The 24,648-nt window shown below is 33.6% G+C and overlaps 1 protein-coding gene across 4 annotated transcripts in view; it reads left to right on the top strand.

Annotated features, from left to right (window-relative positions):
* Positions 1-24,648, top strand: part of LOC109101962 (dipeptidyl aminopeptidase-like protein 6) — a 168,042-nt gene that overhangs the window by 87,171 nt on the left and 56,223 nt on the right. Inside the window, exon 1 of one of the 4 annotated variants that reach the window (XM_042717957.1) lies at positions 18,567-18,758. The exons of the other annotated variants lie outside the window; for them this stretch is intronic. Within the exon in view, the coding sequence (XP_042573891.1) occupies positions 18,708-18,758 (51 nt within the window). The 5' untranslated portion in view covers positions 18,567-18,707. Of the gene's footprint in view, positions 1-18,566; positions 18,759-24,648 lie in introns of those variants that run through there. 4 annotated transcript variants of the gene reach the window in all.

Below are 24,648 nucleotides of genomic sequence, written 5' to 3'. Positions count from 1 at the left end.
AAGTGTACTGAATGACTGCCTACTTTTTTCAGCGGCCTTGGCTCCAGAAGAATTTCTCATATTAATTTTTTTCTGTACAGTTTTTAAGTCTTCGAGAGAGAGAGAGAGAAAAAAACTTAACCAAAGCAGCTGGCTCTGATATAAATCACAGCAAAATAAACTTGGGTTTGAAGCATGAAGGTACTAGACTTTACTGAAGTATTTTTTTTAAATGAGAGAATGAGCTAATCATCCTGTGATGCACTGAAAATGGACTATTATTTAAGTATAAAACTATATTTGGAGTGTTTTTGAAATTATACAGACATTAATGTTGAGTAGCTTACATTTTAGACGCAACATTGTCAGTTAATTTGTTTTATGCTCTGACAAAAAATAGTTCCAAAAAGTTAACATAGGCTCTTTGGAAATATATGCCTCTAAATACATTTCTGCAAAACTGAAAAAACATACCTATACATACGAATCGCTGCAGTTTCCAGTTGAAATAAACACTACGGGCAGTAAAACTCTGACAACTTTTATTCCTTTTCACACAAAGTATGATTTACAGGTCCACAGTTTTGATTAATAAAGCCTAATTTCACACAATTACTTAAGGAATATCATGTCATGAATTCAAAACTTTTTTAACATGCTGCAACATTTGAAAACTGATACTTTTGAATGTTGTTGTCACATATCCAGCTTCATATGTATGGGCTTTTATATAGGTAAAGGGCTCGGGTAAAAATCCCGTGAAATTACGGTTTCACAAAACAGTTCAAAACTGCATATGAGGAAGTTCAAATGGCACTGTTGCATCAACAAATCCATTTTATACCAGTTTTGCATTTGTTAACACTATCGGATAGGTTTAGGGTTGGGTTTGATGTAGGGGATATTTCCAACACGATAATAACGCTGTTGCAGAAATGTATTTAGAGGCACGTATTTCCAGTGAGCCTGGGTTGCAAAAACTGCAGTAAAACTGTAGCAATGGTGTTTCATTGCTGAATTGAAGTGGTTGAATAAATCATTCAATGACTCGTTATGCATTTGACTTCAATGACTTTTTAATAAACTTCTTAATATAAGTTATTTTGATGAATGTGTGTAACCAAACAGTTATATAGTGTGTAACCATAGTATATAATAGGGATTGTCAACTGTTTGGTTACACACATTCTTCAAAATATCTATTTCTAAATTCATACAGGTTTGAATCAACTTAAGAAATTGTATTTTTGGGTTTTGCTTTTGTGCTAAAGTTCACAATATTGTTTCAGATAACTCAGACAACATTAAATGAATCTTTTTGACCAGGTTACGCATTTATTATTAATCATTCAAATGCTCCTGGTCACTCTCTGCTGTATCTGACCTTTCAACAACAACAACATTTTTTATCTGCACTCAAGCATTAAACGTACAAAAAGCTTTTTAAATGAGAAAAAGTTAAATGAAACACCACGAATCTTCCGTCAAAACTGCAATTTCTTAAACATTTTTACATTTGAAATGTCATAACATGGCATAGACGTTCTCAAAGTAATTATTAACATTAGCTTTTCAAAGTATTTCATGGTCTGTAATCAAAATAATGTCTGTGTAAATGTGGTTTCTGATACTTAGTAAATCCACTGATCCAATTTATGAACTTACATTTTCTGTTAACCACTGGCCCAATAGTTAACGCAATATTTCATGATGTACTTACAGAATTCTGTATCATTATTGGTTTTCTTGGGTCCATTTTAATTACAGTATGTTCTCAAAGGTGTAAAGAGGTTTAAAATCTAGTAATTCAGAAAGGAAATTATATGAATTGAAAGTGTCTTTTCAGTTGAAAAGATTTACTATTTAATGTATTAAATGATATACAGTAGCAGGATTCACCAAAGCATGTCCTTGTAAATGTGATGTTTTTTATTCTCTTTTACTCACCTTCTCACTGGGTTTTATCTTATTCATTTTTTTTCTGTAAAGCTTTACCAGTGAGCTTTCTACATCCTGCACAGACCCCCTTCACCTCTGCTGTGCCACTGTCGATAACTCCTCTTTTATTATTATTGTTGTAGTGTGTACTTTGCAACAGCTTCCCTATTAATAACTTTTATTTCTAAAGGTTTTCTTCCAGTTTTACTGCCATTAAGATGAAATTGATTAGGAGAAATAAAACCCAGGCACCCCATAAATCTTTGAAATTGCACTCTAACAGCAGTTGAGTTAATGAACTCGTAATGAGTGCTGATTCATCTGAAGAGTTGAGAGGAAATATCACTTCTGTTTTACAGCCTGTGTGAATCCAGTTTATCAAAACAAAAAAAAACAACAAATCAGTTTCCATGTTACTTGAAATTTCCTTTCTCTAAAATCAGCAGGAGCTTTATAAGCATCTGTAAAAGATATATGAGTTGATACAATAGGCGCCAAATCCACACTTTTCTATTGCCCTCTTCCTGTTCAAATCAATAACCTTGAAGGAATAGTTCACCCAGAATTGATTGTTCTGCCATCATTTACTCATTTACCACGCATTTCAATACCTGTAAAAGTTTCCAGAATTTTCATTTTTGGATGAATAATTCCTTTAGTGGAAGCTAAAGAGATTTAAGGAAGCTTTGCCTTCTATTTGTTTTTCAAGTACTGTTTAATTTTTTGCTTAGGAAAGGTTTTTGCTACGGCTGTTATTTTGCACTGGCGATGGTTTCCATGGTTTTATGACAAATAAATGGGCAATGTGACAAAACATAATTCTAAGTGCCTGAAGGTTCCACAGTTTTGTGCTGGATTATTGATAGAACAATTGAGTCCACAAAAGGAAACCTTTTACAAATGAACTACTTCTTACTAATGGTAGTTTTCATGACAGAAACGGTCCAGGTGTAATCACAATGTTCTATGTGCTATAGGTTTTTGCTCAGCTGATGGCTCAGTCAGTTTTGTTTTCATTCAGCATTTTAAGTTTATTTAAAGTGTTCACAGAACACCTTTATTCTTAAAAGTCATTTAGAATCTATATCTAAACAAACAGAATTCCTCAATATAAGAAGTGTGACAGTTTTATAACACAAAGGTCATGATATACAATAGATCAACATTTCTTATAGATTATATGACAAGAACATCCATTCTGAGACAGTAGGGTAATGACTCACTCAGTCTATCACTGCACTGCAAGAAATGCTTACTTAGATTTAGATCTTGTTTCAGCCAAAATATCTACAGTAAAACAGAAAACAAGATTATTTTGCTTACCCCACTGGCAGATTATTTTGCTTTTTATTTTTTTTATTTTTTTTTTAAAACAAGACAATAATTTTTATTTGTCTAGAAAATCCTTCTTGATTTAAGAATTCTTAGATATTTTGGCTGGAAACAAGACAAAAAATCTAAGTGAGAAAAGCATTTTTTGCAGTGTATTGCATGTTGGAGGAAAGATGTTTGTGGCTGGTAAGGGTAGCATCTTTATTCTAAATCACGTGCCTCTATGTTATTAAAATCTGAATATAATGCATTGCATAAATATTCTGATCAGATGGCAGTCAGACAGTAATAAGCAAACACCACTAATTAATTTCAGGTACGTGCCGTTTGCAGCAAAAACGCAACAAATCACAGGCACTCTGGGAATTTATTTTCACTCTGCTCTCTAAAAACTACCCATTTGCCAATTTCTGGGCAGCTTTTCCATCTAAACAATTTAGGGTACTGCAAGCCACTCTTGGGAACAGGCGAGAGCTCTGAAATAATCAAGGGATACATGGTTGCCTTCATGTCTTCTCAGATTGTGGAAGAAGCAAGATGATTCCTTTAAGACCTGCAAATAGATACTGACATCAGAGTGAACAGTTTAATATGATCCTATATCTGTAATAAGCCTGTATGATTATGACAAATGTAATTATTTTAATTGTTCTGCAGAGTAATTACAGAATGCTTTGAGCACTGAGAGGAAAGTGCTATTTATATATCTTTGACTGAATTAAAACCGTTCTAATATTCAGTTCAACAGCACACATGTGCGGGATATGTATATATATAGTTTTTTTTTTTTTTTTTCAAAGTTTTTAATGACAAGACTTCAAAATATGATAATCACCATTCTTAAAATATAACATTAGATTTATTTTAAAGACCCATTTATATTGTGTGAGAAAATATTAAGTGTGATATTGTAAGTCAACATATTATGTTTTTTCTTTATGTATGTTATTTATACAACTAGCTTTTATTTGTACTGTACTATAAAATGCTCCATAAATGTACTGTTTCATTATTAATTTATACACTACTGTTCAAAAAGTTTGTAAACAGTCAGATTTTTTATGTTTTTAATCTCTTATGCTCATCAAGACTGCATTTATTTCATGAAAAAAAAACCAGTAAAAACCATAATATTGTAAAATATTATTACAATTTAAAATAACAGTTTTCTATTTTAATATAGTTTAAAATGTAATTTATTCCTGTGATGCAAAGCTGAATTTTCAGCATCATTACTTCAGTCTTCAGTCTTCTATGTATGTAGTATGCTAGACGTTATTAATTATATATAAATAGTTTTGACGCAAAGGAGGTCAGTCTAAATGGAAGGCTTTTAACAATTACTAATCACAATACCTTTAGCCTTGGTAATTTTTTGATTAATTGTATATCTATAATGGCTTGTTCAGTATATCCTGTTAGCCAAACACATTAGAATGAGTGTGTGAGATGTAATGACTCAACCTGCCTTAAATATGAGCTGTGGGGCCATAATGCTTGGTTAATTTGCAGTCGATTGCAACAGCAGGTGGCCCACCATCAGGGCTCTTTGAGGGAATTCTGGGAAGGTCAAGACTGGTGCCAGCCAGCTGGAGAAATGCCAGGGATTTTTTTGGAACAGCCGTGAGTGCTTTGGTTGCATCTGGCTTTAGGGTGCTGTTGAATTAGCATACCAGTGAGAGAGCTTTGAGAATTCAGTTAAAGCCTGTAGAACACATATTTGGATACTGTTTAAAGCCCTTGTATACTTTAAGTCTGAAGAACAAATGGGCATTTTGAACAAAATCTGGTCAGAACAAAGTCCATTTCAGTGTGTTTCGAAACAGCTTGTCGTTGTGAATTTTATTGAAAACTCTTTTGAGCTGCCATTGGTGCGCTGCTACTCCACCCTCTTTGATGTTGAAACCTTTCAGGCTCATTAATTAACTCAGTTTGCTAAATCACAAAATTAAAAAACTGACACTGATAATACTGTAAATCTGCTTTGAAGCAGTCTGTATTGTATGAAGTAGGGATGCACTGATCAAACAATGTATTTGTGCTGGTATCTTGACTGGTTTAGACCTGTTATGAACAGATGACTCCCGAAGCTTTTCATATTCATATTCTGTATGGTGTTATTTCACAGCAGTGACAGAAATTAACTTTTCCATTAAAGGTTAATATTTGCCACCTTTGATTTTAAGAGGATTCTTACCTTTATAAAGGGAATTTTTTCTAACCTTATTAGATGTGCATATTCATCAACTTTTATGTCAAATTCTTACAGTTAATCAATAAATTCAATTAGAATAATGAGACACTAATAGGCTGTTAGCAACCAAATGAAATCAGTATAAACAAAAGCCATTTGTGCACTGCAAAACGTAAAATTGCAACATGCAGTTGAAACGTAAGATTGCAGCTTGTGTGTTTGGGAATTTAGGGTTGTTGATGTTAATGTGATAACGTGTTAACACAATCTCAACACGAGTTCTGGTTGACCTTATATGAATCACCCGTAGTTCAAGCCAGGGTTGCCAAGTCTGCGGTTTCCCCTTCACCCAACATTATTTGTAGTGCACTTACCATGCAAGAATTGCAAAGAGTTTTGTGCTTACTTCTGATAAGAAACAAAGTCTCAGCTCCCAGATTTTATAGATTTTTTTTTCTCACAAAATGCACACAATAAATATGCTCTTAAATGTGGTGTGACAGATCGTTGTAGCTGCTTCATTTCAAGCAGCAACATGAAGCGTGAGTCACTTCCACCTTAATACAAGTTATAGCACAAAATAAACATGAATGAACATCAAAGGTGTTAAAAGATACAGTACCGAAATGTTCATGTCTCATGTAATCATTCGATCAGGGTTTCAGCCACAGAAAGATGCTTGCGATCAAGATGCCACTTGAAAAACACCAGAGGAAGATTATTTACTGTTAATTTTATATGTGTATTTGAATAAATTTGTCATGACACATTTATATGAAAAATTCCTAATGTACAGTTGAGTTGTATATAAAAAAAATTTTTTGAGTGGGATTATTGCATGTGACAGTAAATAGCAGTTGAATATTATAGTATGGCTATGTTGTTTGGGTAAACATGTGCAAAGATTAAACTAGTATTTTTGCTGGGAATACTGTATATTGGGACCTTTAGGATCATGTTTATGTGAGCTGGAGTGTTACAGTAGATATACTTGAGTATAAACTTGTCCTGCCATATCAGCTGTTTCAGCTAATAGACTTCCCTCTTCCCATCGGACAAGCCTGAGGACTGTGAGTTACCCTTAAGACATTCATTAGTGGCTCAGTGTCCTCATCAGCAGTGTAGAAATAATTACGAGTGTCCAGAGTCCCCCTTGACTGAATCAGGTTGAATACTTTAGCATATAAAATAAAAACTGTATTTCTAATTGGAAATAACACTGAAATCAACAACAAATATTGAATGTATTCTCTTCTCCAGAGTGGGGTTACACCAGATATTGATAATTTCTTTCTTAAATTGTGATGTAAAGTTCACACTATAGGCTTGGTCACTACTTAGTTTGTAACTAAGTCTCATTTGTTTGCAGTGTTTATTTTTAAGCCTAGAGCTGCAATTAGGGGCAAGTGATATTGACAAAAAATAAAATTTTTCGTTTTTTTTTTCTAGGATTTTGTTGTTAACGATAATTAGATCATATTTTGTGCTGGTATCTTGTCTGGTTTAGACCTGTCATGGATAGCTTTTCATGTTCTTCATATATTCTTTGCCCCTGGTCTGTCAGAAATTGATTTTTCCATTAAAGGGGTCATCGGATGCCCATTTTCCACAAGTTGATATGATTCTTTAGTGTCTTAATGAAAAATCTATAACATACTTTGGTTAAAACTTCTCAATGGTATTGTAAAAAACACCATTTTTACCCTATCAAAATCAGCTCTGTTTTCAGCGAGCCTTTTTAGTGCATGTTCCTTTAAATGCTAATGAGCTCTGTTCACCCCGCCCATCTCTTCCGAGTGGTGACGAGCCAGTTCTCATGATACTGTTTACTTTAGACGCAGAACTTGCTAATTAGCACATTATTAGGATAGACGATGTGCAAAGATTCATAAAAGAACCTTATACTCACTTCTTCTGTAGGTGAGGCTGGATCACGAATGATTCGTGCAAACATAAACGTATTTAGGTAGATCAGAGGATACATTCGCTTCAAAAAAACAAACGTAATTCACTGCGTCTTCAGCGGCTCAGATGTCGGGAGTAAATGACGACTGCTATGTTCATTATTACATCCAACAACAGAACACCTCAATCGCTTAAGAGACATTCTCGTCTACATCTACTCCGGCGTCGAAACAGTGGCGGACTGATGGCAGATCACTCAGGTAAAACACTAGTGTCAATCAACATTCGTGGGAGGGCCTGGGTCTGTGTGACGTCACACAGACAGGCATCTGAGAATAGCTTCATATGAGAAAGAGGAAATGATTTAACGAGATTTAAAAAAAAAAAAACACTGGGTGGATTTTTATCTTTATAGGATGGTTGTGTACACATAATGCCAACACACATTTCAATTAAAAAAACTTGTAAAAGTGCATGTCGCATCTGATGACCCCTTTAAGAGTCAGTATTTTCCACCTTTGATTTCCAGGGGCGTTTTTACTTTTATTAAAGTATTTTTTCTAACCTTCTTAGATGTCAAATTCTTACGTTTAATCAAATTTGATTAGAATAATGAGACACTATAGGCTGTTACCAATCAAATAAATAAATATTAACAACATATTTTTTTTGCACTGCAAAAGTGGCAGAGAAGTTGCATCTAAAGCAGCATTTACATGTATTTACATTACAATTACAAGTACATAATCCTGTGAGATTAGTGTTTTAATATTTTGAATATTGAAATATTCAATATATATATATATATATATATATATATAATATATATATATATATATATATATATATATATATATATATATATATATTATTATTTATTTTTTTAATTTTTTTTTTTATGTAATGATACTTTAATTATGAAACTATGACCAGCAGTAGGTGGCGTCTATTCACTATTCACTGTCTTAATAAATGAGTCTGATCACTGATCCATTCAACAAATTCGTTCAAATGGCTGATTCATTCAGAAATGAAGCAAGTGACCGTCTTTATGAATGCATTGATTCATTCAAAAATGCTGATTTGTTTAGAAACAAAACACCAGTTTCTTGGAGATAAAAATTAACTTCCTTAATTGAACCGTTACTTTAAATTAACTTTTTCCACGCCAAACACAGAATTTTATACACTGTTATACTTTACGCGTCTCTTGCATGAATCTGGATCACTCGATCTAAAGCACAGACGAAGAAGATGCAGAAACGAGCGATCTTGTATGTATGCATTTGAAAAATAATGCGATCATCAACAGTAAACAGCATATAAATGAAAACCGCCTAATGTTACTGAGTGAAATGTCAATCCAGGAAGTGCTAAAGGACTGTGTAAGCTTTGGGAGTGCTGATGGAAACAATCTATTGCATCTTTGCTTTGATTAGTACTAAATATGGTCCAGATGTAGTATTTGATTAAAAAAAAAATTCTTTATTTGGATGTATTGCATGTTCTGATATTCATACAACAAAATATTCTGGGGGCAGTCAAAATTGCTGTAGGTGGTTGGCCATTTTTTTCCAGAAACGCTGGCGGGGAAAGAGTTAATATTACATGTGCGATCATGCTAATATTTGGGGAAAACACAATGCTTGCTTGTGTAATATTGATTAATTATATCATAAAAGACAAAAACTTTTTTTGCCCCCATAAATTTAATTATGTAAACCATAGATTGAATCATATATTGAATCACTGAAGCCTCCATTTGTAGACAGAAGCTTTTCAGTTCTGTTTTGATGTTTCAAACTTCTTTTGCCTCATGTAACTGCAAAATGCAAATGCAAATCTGACACATAAACATGGAATAAAACAATTCGCATTTTTAAATATGTAAACAAATACTCTGGAATGGTGTCTAAAGGGGTAATAAATAAATTAATTAATGGCAATACAACAAACTGAAATAAAATATATTTCATGTTGAAACCTGCAATGCACAATAGACGCAAGTGGCAAATATGTTCAGAGAATCACAGATCGATTTCTTAACTGTATTCACGTAATGTTCTATCTCTTAAAAATAAATAAATATAAATCCCAGTCTTTGGTCCAATAACTGCCCTGCCTTCATTTGCATGTGTCGTTAATGAGTGAGCTCATCACTATTAAGCAATTCTCCATTTTGATGGTTTAATAGAGTTTGCTGGATAAACACTTTATAATTTTCCAATGATTCAGAAGGACAGTTGGACTTGAGAGAACGCCTGCTGTGGTAATGATCTGTTCCAGCTAAGCAATGAAGCTCCTGATTTACATAATCATTTCTTTGATTGAAGCAATTTGGCCTGGCTGAAATTTGGATGTTTGGAAACAGAGCCTTCATCTCAGTCGAAGGGTAAAATCGGTTTCTCAGGCAGCTGTAGAAGAGATGTTAATGTAAAAAATGCTAATCAATGTTCGATTAGTAGAGTGCATACTTACACAGCATTGATCGTGTAGTAAAATCTGCTAAAGGTCACAGGGGGGCAGCACTATACAGAGGAAACACTTGTGAAGAGTTTGCGCAACTGTGACACAAAAACAAGGGATATGTGGAGCATTGTGGGATATACAGTTACAGATATTTTTTTGCATGTTGTTTTTTAATTTATTCCTGACCTAAATTAGTTATTTCATATATCTGTTTATTTCATATTACAGATAATCCACTAGACAAAATAATAGCTAAATAATAACATGTACACCTTTGAAAGGGGTTTTAATTTAATTTATTTATTTATTTTTATTTGTCTGTTATTTTGGCTTGTGGACTTTATATAAACATTATGTGAAAATAGCTCTTTTAGAGCAGTACTAAAAAACAAACAAACAAACAAACAAAAACCATGCAATTTGTCATGATACCTGTTAAATTATTAGTATTTTGCATATTCCGCAAGGTGAATGTAAACTTATGACCACAGCTGTATGTTTTACTCTCAGGATTCCGATGTGTATGTGCTGTACAATTTATAAAATGAGTTTAAAAATATATTTTAATTAAGTCCTGCAATAATAAATGATTAGAAATACTGCATAATGAATCATTTATCAAAACGTATAGGAACACTGTGGACATCGAATGAATAATTAATTTTGTAGTAGTCATGTTATTTTGTTGATTCCGTTTTTTTTGTTTTTTTGAGTATCATATTTGATACATCAGGCTTAGCTCATATTGTATAGTTGTGACAATATGGAGAAAAATGTGTCATTTTTATTTAGAGTAAAATATGCAATTTGGTGTAGTTTGTAATATTCACATGGCAAAAATGAAATGAAATCTGATAGCTTGTAATATAAATCAACAAGGTCTTTATAACAGTGTAACAGACCAATTAGACAAAATGCAAATAAATATTAGTTATCTCTCCCAATAATAAGTCTTGGTAAGATGATATTTAAATTGTATATTTATTTATGTATTTGTTTGCATTTGTTTTTTTGGATTTATAATTCAATGCAATACAATGAAGGTTGAGAGAGTAATAAATACAAATTAACAAATTTCTAAATATATGTATGAATAATCAAGTAACCCTGAGTTACTTTAGTCCAGTAAGGGGCTGGCTGCCTTGAAATATTGTTAACAATATAAAAGCTTTTCTTACATTTAGTTTATAAAAATCTGCATAAAGCTTTGCATATCAAATGTAATACAGTAGGCTTCATAGGGTTTAACTCTCTCCTCTTTTAACATTCATTTCAGAAGGTTAAAACTATTCAGTTATTCCTAGGCAACTACAAAGAATTACTGTAGCATACTTAGGCAATAACCATATTTCAAGTGGAAAATGGTTTGGCGGTTCAATGATGACATTCAGTGAAATTTCATCAGAAACCTGTGTTTTGTCCGATTAGAAGAGCATGTGAAATCCTTCTCTTGAGCCAGCAGCTCTCTTTCTACAGTTTCTCTGAGGACAAGGGGTGTGGAGCCCTCAGCACGCAGGCATTTCAGCTGTACTCATAGGGAGACGAGGGTCAGAGTTTTACTCTACACTGCAACGATTCATGCTTTGGCACCAATAAATGAGGTATTCCTAGATGAGTTCTTTGTATTGTCTCCATTCCTCTTCTGTTTTGCAATTGCACTTTTCAAAATAGCACATTGTCCTGATGCCACAATTGTTTGAGTGTTTGGCTTATGCTTTTGATGAAGGTTTGAGATTTTTTTTCTTTTTTCTGCCAACAATAAATAATACATAATACATATGTTGAAAAATGCAGCAGTAGAGGTTCTGCTGGTGAACTAAAAAGATTTTGCTGCTTACATAGTAATTTAATACTGCATTCAGCATGTAAGATTTATGTAACAAGAATATTCATTTGAATACAATATGAGCCCCCAAATTTCAGTAGAAGTAGTTCATTGCTCTATGCATATACATGTCCTTCTCAAAAAATTAGCATATTGTGAGAAAAGTTCATTATTTTCCATAATGTAATGATAAAAAAAAAACTTTCATATATTTTAGATTCATTGCACACCAACTGAAATATTTCAGGTCTTTTATTGTTTTAATACTGATGATTTTGGCATACAGCTCATGAAAACCCAAAAATTCCTATCTCAAAAAATTAGCATATTTCATCCGACCAATAAAAGAAAAGTGTTTTTAATACAAAAAAAGTCAACCTTCAAATAATTATGTTCAGTTATGCACTCAATACTTGGTCGGGAATCCTTTTGCAGAAATGACTGCTTCAATGCGGCGTGGCATGGAGGCAATCAGCCTGTGGCACTGCTGAGGTGTTATGGAGGCCCAGGATGCTTCGATAGCAGCCTTAAGCTCATCCAGAGTGTTGGGTCTTGTGTCTCTCAACTTTCTCTTCACAATATCCCACAGATTCTCTATGGGGTTCAGGTCAGGAGAGTTGGCAGGCCAATTGAGCACAGTAATACCATGGTCAGTAAACCATTTAACAGTGGTTTTGGCACTGTGAGCAGGTGCCAGGTCGTGCTGAAAAACGAAATCTTCATCTCCATAAAGCTTGAAGTGCTCCAAAAGCATGAAGTGCTCCAAAATCTCCTGATAGCTAGCTGCATTGACCCTGCCCTTGATAAAACACAGTGGACCAACACCAGCAGCTGACATGGCACCCCAGACCATCACTGACTGTGGGTACTTGACACTGGACTTCAGGCATTTTGGCATTTCCTTCTCCCCAGTCTTCCTCCAGACTCTGGCACCTTGATTTCCGAATGACATGCAAAATTTGCTTTCATCCGAAAAAAGTACTTTGGACCACTGAGCAACAGTCCAGTGCTGCTTCTCTGTAGCCCAGGTCAGGCGCTTCTGCCGCTGTTTCTGTTTCAAAAGCACACGCCTGTGCACGGTGGCTCTGGATGTTTCTACTCCAGACTCAGTCCACTGCTTCCGCAGGTCCCCCAAGGTCTGGAATCGGTCCTTCTCCACAATCTTCCTCAGGGTCCGGTCACCTCTTCTCGTTGTGCAGCGTTTTTTTGCCCACACTTTTTCCTTCCCACAGACTTCCCACTGAGGTGCCTTGATACAGCACTCTGGGAACAGCCTATTCGTTCAGAAATTTCTTTCTGTGTCTTACCCTCTCGCTTGAGGGTGTCAATGATGGCCTTCTGGCAGCAGTCAGGTCGGCAGTCTTACCCATGATTGCGGTTTTGAGTAATGAACCAGGCTGCGAGTTTTTAAAAGCCTCAGGAATCTTTTGCAGGTTCTTAGAGTTAATTAGTTGATTCAGATGATTAGGTTAATAGCTCGTTTAGAGAACCTTTTCATGATATGCTAATTTTTTGAGATAGGAATTTGGGGTTTTCATGAGCTGTATGCCAAAATCATCAGTATTAAAAAAATAAAAGACCTGAAATATGTCAGTTGGTGTGCAATGAGTCTAAAACATATGAAAGTTTAATTTTATCATTACATTATGGAAAATAATGAACTTTTATCACAATATGCTAATTTTTTGAGAAGGACCTGTACAGTATATGGCTATTTTTAATGTGATGAATAAACCAGGGTATTATGCAAAAATATATATTTTTTTCCTAACAGCACTTGTTGTTGATATGTTTAATACAGTATAGTATAAATGGAAGTGGTGACAAATCTTTACTTCTGATTTGTGGCATATATCAGAGTAATGAATTATTGAAAAAGAAAATTTTTTTATTTTTTTTCATCCATCAGTTGCTGATTGGATGTTAAACGGATATTTCACCCAAAAATAAAAATTCAGTCATTTACTCATCATCAAGTTGAACCAAACCTATATCAGTGTCTATTTACTGATGGAAACAAAAGATAGTAGGCCAGCCATTGACTTCTATATGATGAAAAAAATACTATGGAAGTCTATGGCTACCATCAACAGCATTCTTCAAAATATCTTCTGTGTTCAACAGATCTCTGTTTACGTTACTAGAAAGAAGTGTTTGAATTGTTCGCTATAACATGCATTTACAATTTTAATTTTGTGTTGATTTTAAACAGTTATTACTGCTTAACTCATCCTCTTTCACATACTAAAAAAATAGTAACCAGAATACTGTATTTACTTTTCAATATGCTGGACACTTTCAGCCAGTTTCTGCTGTTAATATGAAATCTGTTGTTGTTTGTTGGACTTGAATGAACGTGTCCTCCATTGAGGCCTTGTTTCACCTTTTTCTCCTGTGCTTTTTAAATCAACCACTGAGCAGACAAAATATAAAGGACAGCTTTCTGCTTCCTCCATCTCGTGCAGCCGCGTGAAGTGCGCTCTGTAATTGACATGCTGGTAAATCTATTCACGGCTGAGTCTCAGAGTGTGACTAATGCAGTGTCTCTGTGCATTAGCTAAGAGCGTCAGAGACACGAGAAAGGCTGGAAGTAGATCAAAAAAACAGATAATTGTGCCATTTACTTCATTGTTTATGTTTGGTAATAAGGTGTTGCTCGCTTCGTGAAACATCTCAAGACGAGACTGACAACATGAAGATGAATCCGTGCCAGTCTCAGCACTCATCGCTTGGCCTCGTGGCCTTGAGATGTTTATAGAGCTATCACTGCACTGCTGCTTAAATAAGTGCTCAAGCTGTCCATCAGCAAAGCGTTTCCACTGATACTGAAAGATGTGCAGTCCATCTGGATACTTTTATTTGTGCTGATCAGATTCTAGGTCTTCTGACCACAGATCAAACCGTGCTTTTTCCTTCGTCTGTTCTTACCAGTTTTCTGTAACTTTTTCAAACCAGTATTCACTTATGCATCATTTTATTCCAGCAAGCAACTGTAGCTTTCTGATTTAAAACTGATGTCATTTATGTTGTATATTTGTATCTCTGTTGTAACACCCATCAATACTCTTTTCTATTTCCAGCAGTAAGATTAATTCATTAGTGTAACTTTTGTGCCATGCATGAGAAATGACTAAATGACAAAGCGGTGTAGGTGGTGGAAATGATTGTTCACTTACAAAACAGGCATGGCAATTGGTGTTAGTTGCCATGACAACATTTATTGTAAAGTGAGATGGTGAGAAAAGAAATGAAGTATGCTTCTCTTCAAGGGTATTAAGAAACAATTAAGCAACCAAAATAGTATACTAATTACAATATAAAACAAATCAATACAGATCAATTCACATTTCCTCTCCTGACTTTGCTATCCAAACACTCCTAACAAATCACTTCTTAGTGATAAATAAGATCAATTATAAAGGAATAGTTCACCCAAACGTGAACATTTGCTGAATATTAACTTACCCCCAGACCATCCAAGATGTAGATGAGTTTGTTTCTTCATCAGATTTGGAGAAATATAGCATTGCGTCACTTGCTCACCACTGGATCCTCTGCAGTGAATGGGTGCCGTCAGAATGAGAGCCCAAACAGCTGTTAAAAACATCACAACAATCCACACCACTCCAGTCCATCAGTTAACATCTTGTGAAGTGAAAAGCTGCATGTTTTTAAGAAACAAATCCATTATCTGAGCATTTTTTAACTTCAAACTGAGTCCTCTATCCATAATGTCAGGAGAGAAATATGCACAAATCAAGCACCATTTACAAGTTAAAACAGTCCGAAACAGTTCTAAACAAATGTGTTGGTGGATATTGATGTGAGAGGACAAAAGGGGATGGTCATTTTCACTGGAGGATTCATTATTATGAATTATGGACAGTTTAAAACTGTTTGGACTCTCATTCTGATGGCACCCATTCTCCGCAGAGGATCCACTGGTGAGCAAGTGATGTACTGTAATGCTAATTTTTCCAAATCTGATGAAGAAACAAACTACTGGATGGCCTGAGGGTTAGTAAATTTGTAGCAAGTTTTCATTTTTGGGTGAACAATTCCACAAAAGTAAAAAAAAAACAGAAATGCTCATTACTATACAAAGAGCAGGAAAACTCTGGCCTTTATTTTAACAGCACAGTTGAAGGAAAGTCAGAATGCAATAGGAGAAGAGGAGAAGAGGGGAAGAGGATCAGGAAAAGACTGGAAGCCAGGACTCAAACTCGGACAGAGACCACTTTTTATGGATACTCTGTGCCTGATTAGAAATTACATGAAAAGAAAAAAATGTTTTAATGTGTTTTTGTGTGAATTTTAGACAATATTTTAGATCAATATTTTGGACAGAAGTTAAGCTTTTTAGTGAATGAAAGTATGTATGTCTGTTCCTCGCAAACTATTGTATGTCTGTATATGAATATAGCACACAAGTAATATGGACATAACAACCCAGGTTCATTGGGAAAATTTGCCTGTGGTAATTATTATGTTGCTTTTTGCATGTTTTGCAACAGTGAAATGACCAATAAATAGTGCTAAAAGTTCATTTTATCTGAAACAGATGAATGTAATTGTTTAGAAATTAAAAGTCTAGTAAGATGCGCTAAAATCATAGTTGCTGAGGCTACTATGTCATGTTTTTGAGCTCTTTTATCATGACTCACGTTTCATACTTGTACCTGAGTGCTCTGCATTGAAACTGCAATGCCGTACCAGGTGGGCTACCAAGCAAGTTTACTACATTAGAAATCCATACATATGGACCAGATTATGTGATGCAACTGTCAAAATGTATTAGCTGACAAATCATGCACTATGGCAAATATGTTTTGGGGAGGATTTTGCAAAGAATCGTGCCAAAATAAGTCTTTATTTGATCATTTTTTTTATCAAAAATCAGCCACAATAATCATATTTTGTGTGAAAAGCAACAAAAGTTGTTGGTCTTTTACTGCCACTATTGTACATCTCAGCTGAAAACTGGAGAAAAGTATGTATTATGTATGTATGGGTGTGCTTTTGGAGAAAAGTTTTCCAATGAGCCTGTTGGGATTTAATGATGAGGTCATTTTTAAATCCTTTTCAGAGTTTATGTATTAGTAACACATTTATTTAATCATTAAAATAACCTTCATATTCTCCTCTGATTACCATCTGTCTGACATAAACAGCAGCTTATATTTCTTTTTGTTAGTGCATCATTGGATCAGTGCAGAGGTGTCAGAGTTATTTTCTTGATGAATAAAGCTTCGCGAGCAGTCGTGCTATCACTCGCTCTACTTATTTAGACCTGAACTTACTGTCGCTCATTAAGCTGAATATTTCAGCCTGCTCCTTCCACATTTCCATATGAATGTGATAAAATGGTGGAGGCACACTGACTTCTGTACAAAGGAAATGGGAAGGTGCAGCGTGACACTTCTTGGGAGACTGGAGATGTGCTAAATTAGGGCTCAGTGCTGGTAAAAGAGACTGTTGAATGAGGAGTCTGTGCATGTGTAGCGTCTAGATCGGTGTGGACCCAACGCAAGCTCTCTGACCACAACGAACAGCTGATATTAACCCTATAAAGCCTACTATAGCATATTTGATATACATCAGTTTCTAAGGCTCTAATTATCAGAATGTGAATGTGGTCAGAATGTTGGTGAAAAGCCTGTTGTACACACCTACTGCATGCATTCTGTTATCTGTTTGATAGCTGATACTTTTATAGCAAGTAAATGTCTTTGTTGTGAAATCTTTTCTGATTTTCATGAAACAAAATTAGAGTAACTGTTATATTGTTATTAATATTTCAAGATGAACACTTATTAAAATGAAACTGACACTTAGTTTTACTTGATTATTCTTATATCATTTGAAGCACTTAAGTATCATCTTACCTAGATATAGACGGTATGCTCTTTAAGTAGTCTGCTACAGTATATTGTTGTAATATATATATATATATATATATATATATATATTATATATATATATATATATTATATATATATATATATATATATATGCTGTATATGCTGTATATATTTTAGAATATAAGGTATCTGAATTTTATCTTACTTTAGCCATAAAATATCAACAAATTCACATTTTAGCATATTGCATACTTTTGCTTAGTTTGGAAGTTCTTTGTAAGTTTATCCTTAGAAAAAATATTTTATTTATATATTATTCACACTTTTTTTTACCATGCAAAACATGGTAGTTAAAATATGGGTTAGTATTCATGACTTCTATCCCTGTGGAACAAAATATAAGATATTTTTCTACCTTCCCTATTTTTACTAAGTAAAGATTACAATACTTTTGTACCATATTAACATTATTTCATCAGTCCTTGATCATTTTTAATATTATTTATTGAATATATTGCTGTTGAATCCATAAAATATTAAAAGATACAACTTTTTAGGCTAATTCTGTTAGAATTAACAGAATATGAGTGTTGTTGGACAGTACTTTCACTGGATGCATAACTCATCTATAATTTATCTCATTTTGGGATAACAAAGCTCTTTATGATTCTTGCAAGAAAATGAATGAATTCTGGATTACTTTTTATTAAAATGAAACCAAAATACTGAAATGTTTTCTAATGAACCCTTGTGTTCACTTAAAGGCGATACCGTGATAAAATGAATAGATAACTAACTAAAATACCAATAACATGATTTAATGTATTTTTTTAATGATTAAATAAATGTTTATATATATATATATATATATATATATATGATATATATATATATATATATATATATATATATATATATATATATATATATTTTATAGTACATTAAGACATATGATGGGGACATAAAAACTACTGCATAACAAGAATTCCAAGCGAGGTCTACAGCTGCGTAACGCCTCGCGCTGCTTGAATGTTTGTTGTTCAGTGCGCGCTCAGCGCGAGACATATGCAGCGCATGTCTCGAGTCTAAATAAAGCGCTTTTAGTCGTTTCCCCCCCCTCTTTCTCTCTCTCTCTCTCCCCATCACTGAATGGGTTTCAGTGAGAGTAACGCTGAAGATCAGTGTTTATAACCGCGTCCTCAGCATGACTTCAGCCGAGTCCAGCGCGCCGGGAAAAGCGTCTCCACAAGACCAGGTAGCGACATTAAAGTCTGAAAGCTCTTCTTTTGTACTTCATGAATCATGTGTGTGGACTGAGTATCAAACGTGAGGAGAGAGTCGTGCTTTTGCTCTCACTGTCAGTTCTGGACGCGTGTTGACTTGAGCTCGTTTTGACAGTTACTGTCGCTAAATTGCACGTTTATTGAACATGGATTAGATTTTATTTTGAATCACATTATTTTACTTGTTGTCGTGCCATTTTAATACGAAAGACACAGCATAGTAGTTTGTTACAGTATGGTAGTTATTGGCGTAATGACTGCTGAAAATGAGCTTTGCCATCACAGAAATAAATTATATAGTCTATTAAAATAGAATACTGTTATTTTAAATTTACACTTTTTCACAATATTACTGTTTTACTGTTTAATCTATGCTTGATTAAATAAATGCTGCCTTTTTCAAGTCACCTTTATAGTTTCAAAGCAGTTTAACAGTGATAAACAAGAAAAGTGATTTAATGATTGAATTGTCTCCAAAAGACAATGAGTAAGGGTGAGCACAAGATATATATATATATGTCTCAATCAGGAAAATGCTGAAAATTTTATTTATTTGTTTATTTATTTATTTTGCTATCAGTATCACTTTACCACTCATCTTTCATATACAGTATTCTTTATGCATGGTGGCTTTCATGCACTATAAAATATCCTGCTGAATTTCTGTCAAAATCTCACCGGTGTTGAAAATTGGTGTCAGATTTTGTTGGCTGGTGGCAGAAAACTGCTGTATTGTATTATTGCATACAGGATTGTAGTTTGTTAAGTGTACATCTTAAAGTTTATAATAGTGTGATTCCTTAACCCACTATCTAAAATATAACTCCTCCTTACTTAACCACTATTTTTATCTCCACTACTTATCTACATTATATTTCTACTCTGTAGCTAAATTACTAGAGTTAATTCTTCAAAAATTCAATTTGGTACTGCAAGATAAAATAACAAAAAAATCTAAAAAAAAAATAAAAGTAAAAACAAAACTAAAATTAAAAGTGTCTGCTAAATTATTAAATGTAAACATAACATTAAAAGTTCATCTAAACTGCTTTTCCATAAACACTGGAACAAACAGTGCAGCATGTTCCACTAAACATGAGAGGATATCACTCTACACTAAACATGAACTAAACCAAAAAATAAAACAAATTTACAAATTGAGATACCTGATAGCAAAAATACGAAGTGGCTTAAATGTGTATTATACAATAAAATCATATATATATATATATATATTATATATATATATATATATATATATATATATAATATATATATAAATATATATATAAATATATATGTTTACTAATCTAAGTTATAACTATCTTATTCAAGTGCTGTCTTGTTGAATATAATATAGATTTGCAACAAATTATATGTTAATTCATACTTTTTATTTTTAAAAAGTTGTAGTGTTTTGTGTTAAGGTAACACAATAAACATACTTTTAAAATAATACATATAAAAACTAATAAAATTTTATAACATAACGTTAAAAAAACGTTACTAAACATTACATTATATATAACAATATACGATATGTATATATATTAGGAATTTTTACATTTTATATATATCTGTGAAACCTGATATAATCCACAGGTCATATTTGTATGATATTGATTATTTAAATTAAATTAAACAAATTTAAATATAGACGATATGTATGGCCTACATATTAAAAATGATATAAAATACTGTACATTTGATATAAATAAAGGAAAATAAAGGACGTTATCATGCAAACCAGTGGTTTTGTGGAGTATTTTACAAAAGTTTAGAGGATTTAAGCTAATCTGTAAACAGTAATTCATGTATGAAAATAAAAACAAGCAAACAGTACAAAAAAAAAAAAAAAACAATCATTATGTTAAATAAAAAAAACAACACAACATAACACCCAGCCCTTTAGTTAAAAACAACCAAATTTGGGTGTTTTTTAGAGTGCACAGTTAATTTATTAAAGAAAATTCAGATACATTTATTTGGTTTATTTTATTTATTATCATTTATTATTATTATCGTTCCCGACTACCTGAATATTTAATAGAGAGCCTCATATATTTATTACCATGACATTAGATAAATGTGCACCTCAAGTGGCAGTCAAAACCTACACACAACAGATGGCCAGCGTAAACACCAGTCTTTATTTCCAGATCCACAGTTATTGTGTCACCAGAAGCAAAGCACTGTAACCCGCATTTCTCATCGTTCAAATCAATTAAGTCAAACTGCTGCATCTGTTGTTCTCTGATTACTTTCATGCTATCCATTAATCACACATTCACCTGACCTTGTTACATTGTTCACCGAACATGACCTATCAAGCATGTGTTACCTTGAGTCGTTTAAATAAAGTCTTCTGCAATTTTTTGAATATTTAGGATTTTTTTTATTAATAAAATTAAGCAACATGAAGAAATTGATCTATTTAAAGAGCGCATTCTTATTCACCCTCTCAAGCTGCTTTTCACACTTCAGCCCTAAGTAGGGCCCTCTGATGACAATGATTAGGGTTTAAGCAGTGGAAGAACTGCTTGTCTTAGAATAGCTGCCTTTGATTCTGCTTAAAGGAGGGGCTATATTTGAAGTGGTGGCAGCGATAAAGTGGGTCTGATAGATGGGATTAATTGGGAATTGTGTTTGATGTTCAGAGGCCAGATGAAAAAGAACATCCCCCATGAAGTACAATTATGAGCAATCAGTTCGGGCTCAGCACTGACAGACGGGAGCATGGATTCCCGTCCACCTGCCCTTCAAAGTGCACCTGTCTGAGCAATAACAGCTGCGTGTTGGGATTGGAATAGCACAGATTCGGCAGGTCTTTGGATTGGGTTTATTATTATAATAATGCTATACGATGATGACGTTCTAATCGAAGAACTCACTCTCTGCTTTATTCTTAAGTGTGATCAAGGAGATTTGATAGAGGCACAATAATAATTAATAATTAGGCTGTTTGCTTTCCAGATGGATCTCATTTAAAGTTGTCTCCTTAATAACTTCTGCATTTTTGCGCCTGGATTAAAGCTCTTATGACTTTCACGTCAAGGTGTGGGTTTACTGTATGTTGTTTAGCCTTGTTTTCTTGTAGGGGTTGTGTGGGAATTGCTGTTATATTAGATGTCTGTACTCATATCTTCCCTTCTTTCTCTCTTTCATCATGTCTAGAGGTGATGGATTTTAATATCTGTCAGAAATGCCATATAATAAGTGTTACTCTGTTATGCGACAGTTCTTTCTATTTCTTTCTCATGTTGGTGAATCTTACAAAAACATATTACATTCACCACCAAAATCAATAGGGAAATACATATAACAATATTATTTCCCCCTTCCATCATTTCCTTTGCATTTTTTTTCACAAATCATGTTTTTCTCAATAGTGATTAAGTTCTTAATATACAATTTACTTTTAAATCAACATAAATTAAAGAGAATAAATACCACTATGATGTATGAATGATTTTATATCATTGGGGGTTTTGGCATTACAGTATTATGTCATTGATTTTATTACATCATTGGGGGGTTTAGGCATATTAATAGTAAAGGAAAATATCATTTCTTTCTTTTAAATTTTGCAGCAAATTTTGCACATTTACGAACACAGGCACACATTGCAAAAATCACATCCACCAACTTTCCACAACATCAGATTCATAATAAAAATTAAAAATGACATTTAAAAATCATCCTTTCCATATCATCTGACTGCTATTTCAGCTTCATAATAACATTTTAAACATGGTTTTTACATATGCTGTGGAAAATGTGAGTGGTGTTTGCTAGTGTTGGATCGAAGTCCACCTTATCGAGTCTAACTAACTCAGTTTGGAGTTAGTTGGATGTTTATTAATGTATTAATGTGGTTGCAAGATGTTGTTTTTTGGCCCACTTCAAAAGACCCCACCCCTAACTAAAAAAGACTCACATCCACACCCAAAATTACAAACATGTAATTTTATTTTTTCATCCACCAAACAAAAAAAAATAATTGAAACTAATATCAAAACTCAGCTAAACATCAACCGAAGTGTCATTCATATCCACGTGTACAAATGAGTTTGTGCGTATCACTAACTCTAAGTAATGGTAATGGTCACAGTAGCCTTATTTTCAGTTGAGCTATTTTTCTACCTCCCTCCATCACCTCTGAGACAAATCACAACATGTCTTCGGTGGTGATACTGTTTCTATATCCCCACAATACAAATCATAGCAGATTGCTTCATGACTCAATCATTACTCAAACTACTCCACAAAATAATTTCAAAACATATCTTTATCATTTCATTTAAAAATTAAGAACACTTCATTATTAAAGCAAACAAAAAAGGAACAATTAAACAAAAAAAACGTTAATTTAATAAATGCTAGTTAGTCCATTCAAATTAATGTTAAAACTAAAAAAGGCCATATTTGACCAATAAAACGTAAAAACAGTGATCCCAAATAACTGTTTTATATTTGAATGTATTTTAAAATGTAATTTATTACTGTGATCAAAGCTGAATTTTCAGCATCATTACACCAGTCTTCAGTGTCACATGATCAGAAATCATTCTAATATGCTGATTTTATGCTCTAGAAACGTTTATTATTATCAATGTTAAAAATGGTGGTGTTGCTTCATATTTTTGTGGAAGTCATTATTTCATTTTTTTCAAGTTTGTTTGCTGAGTAGGAAGTTTTAAAAGAAGCATTTATTTGTAACATGATAAGTGTCTTTATTGTCACTTTTGATAAATGTAATATCTTTGATGAATAGAAGTTTATTTCTTCTCCAAAAAAAACAAAAAAAACAAAGGCTTACTGACCCCAGACTTTTCAATGGTATACTTAATGCTGTTTTATACAACTATATTTAGAAGAACATAATTAACCTGTTATAATCATTCATATTGATTCAATTGGCTATTACTGTTTTAATCAGTCATCTTGATTGAGATGATTATAATGGGCCTGTTATGGATCTCTTTTATGCATCATTTAGCTGTTGTGCCAATCAACTCTCCTGTCTATTTCACAGTTGTGAAGTGCCCTTCACACACAGATGGCACTCACAAGTGCTTTCCTCCACAAATGCTGTTGCTGTCAGGATTGACATGATGGAAGATAAAAGGTGATCACGTTATTGCAGGCTAAATATATGGTGTTGTCAGTGGAGAGCGCCGGAAATACTGTTTCAGATGCCTCGTGCGTCTTCACTCGCTGATGTTTTTATAATAAAACAGAGTGCTTGCTGTCAGAACAGAGAAACAAACGATTATTATAACATCAAAAGCATTTATAAATTGGTGGGAAAGTGATATTCCATTATGACATAATATGTCACTTGATGACCTCTGGGGAATGAAGTGAAACATGCCTGGCGGGTGTTGTGACAGAGATCGGCCGATGATTTCTGCATTCGCATGAACAAATAAGAGCGCTCAGACGTTTCACTCGCAGATGAAGATGCCTGTTATAAGTGGAAGCTCTATGTATGAGAAAACTGTGCCGCTTTGTGTGTGAGTGCTGTAACAATGGCTTTCATTCCTCCTCCATCATTTCCTGTTTTTTTCTTTTGTAGTTTCCTAGTTTGCCCATTAGGTGTAACAAATGAGAGCCACATCGTTTCGGCTTTGCCTTCAGTCTCCTCTTGCTCAGAGTTCTAGCTTTATCTTTCCCGGCTTCTCTAACAACTTCATCACTAATGAAAATAACTAATACATCTTCACCATTCATAATATTATTCAAAAAATTCCAAAATTTCCTAAACAAAAGTTCCTACTACTTTGCAGCTTATTCTTAAATCAAGCAAAACCAAACCTTACATAAAAAAGACCAACCTACTTTGGCGCTCATTCTGCCTAA

This window comes from Cyprinus carpio, chromosome B2 (genome assembly GCF_018340385.1).
Source record: "Cyprinus carpio isolate SPL01 chromosome B2, ASM1834038v1, whole genome shotgun sequence".
Taxonomy (NCBI): domain Eukaryota; kingdom Metazoa; phylum Chordata; class Actinopteri; order Cypriniformes; family Cyprinidae; genus Cyprinus; species Cyprinus carpio.
This window is presented reverse-complemented; position numbering and strand designations above follow the sequence as displayed.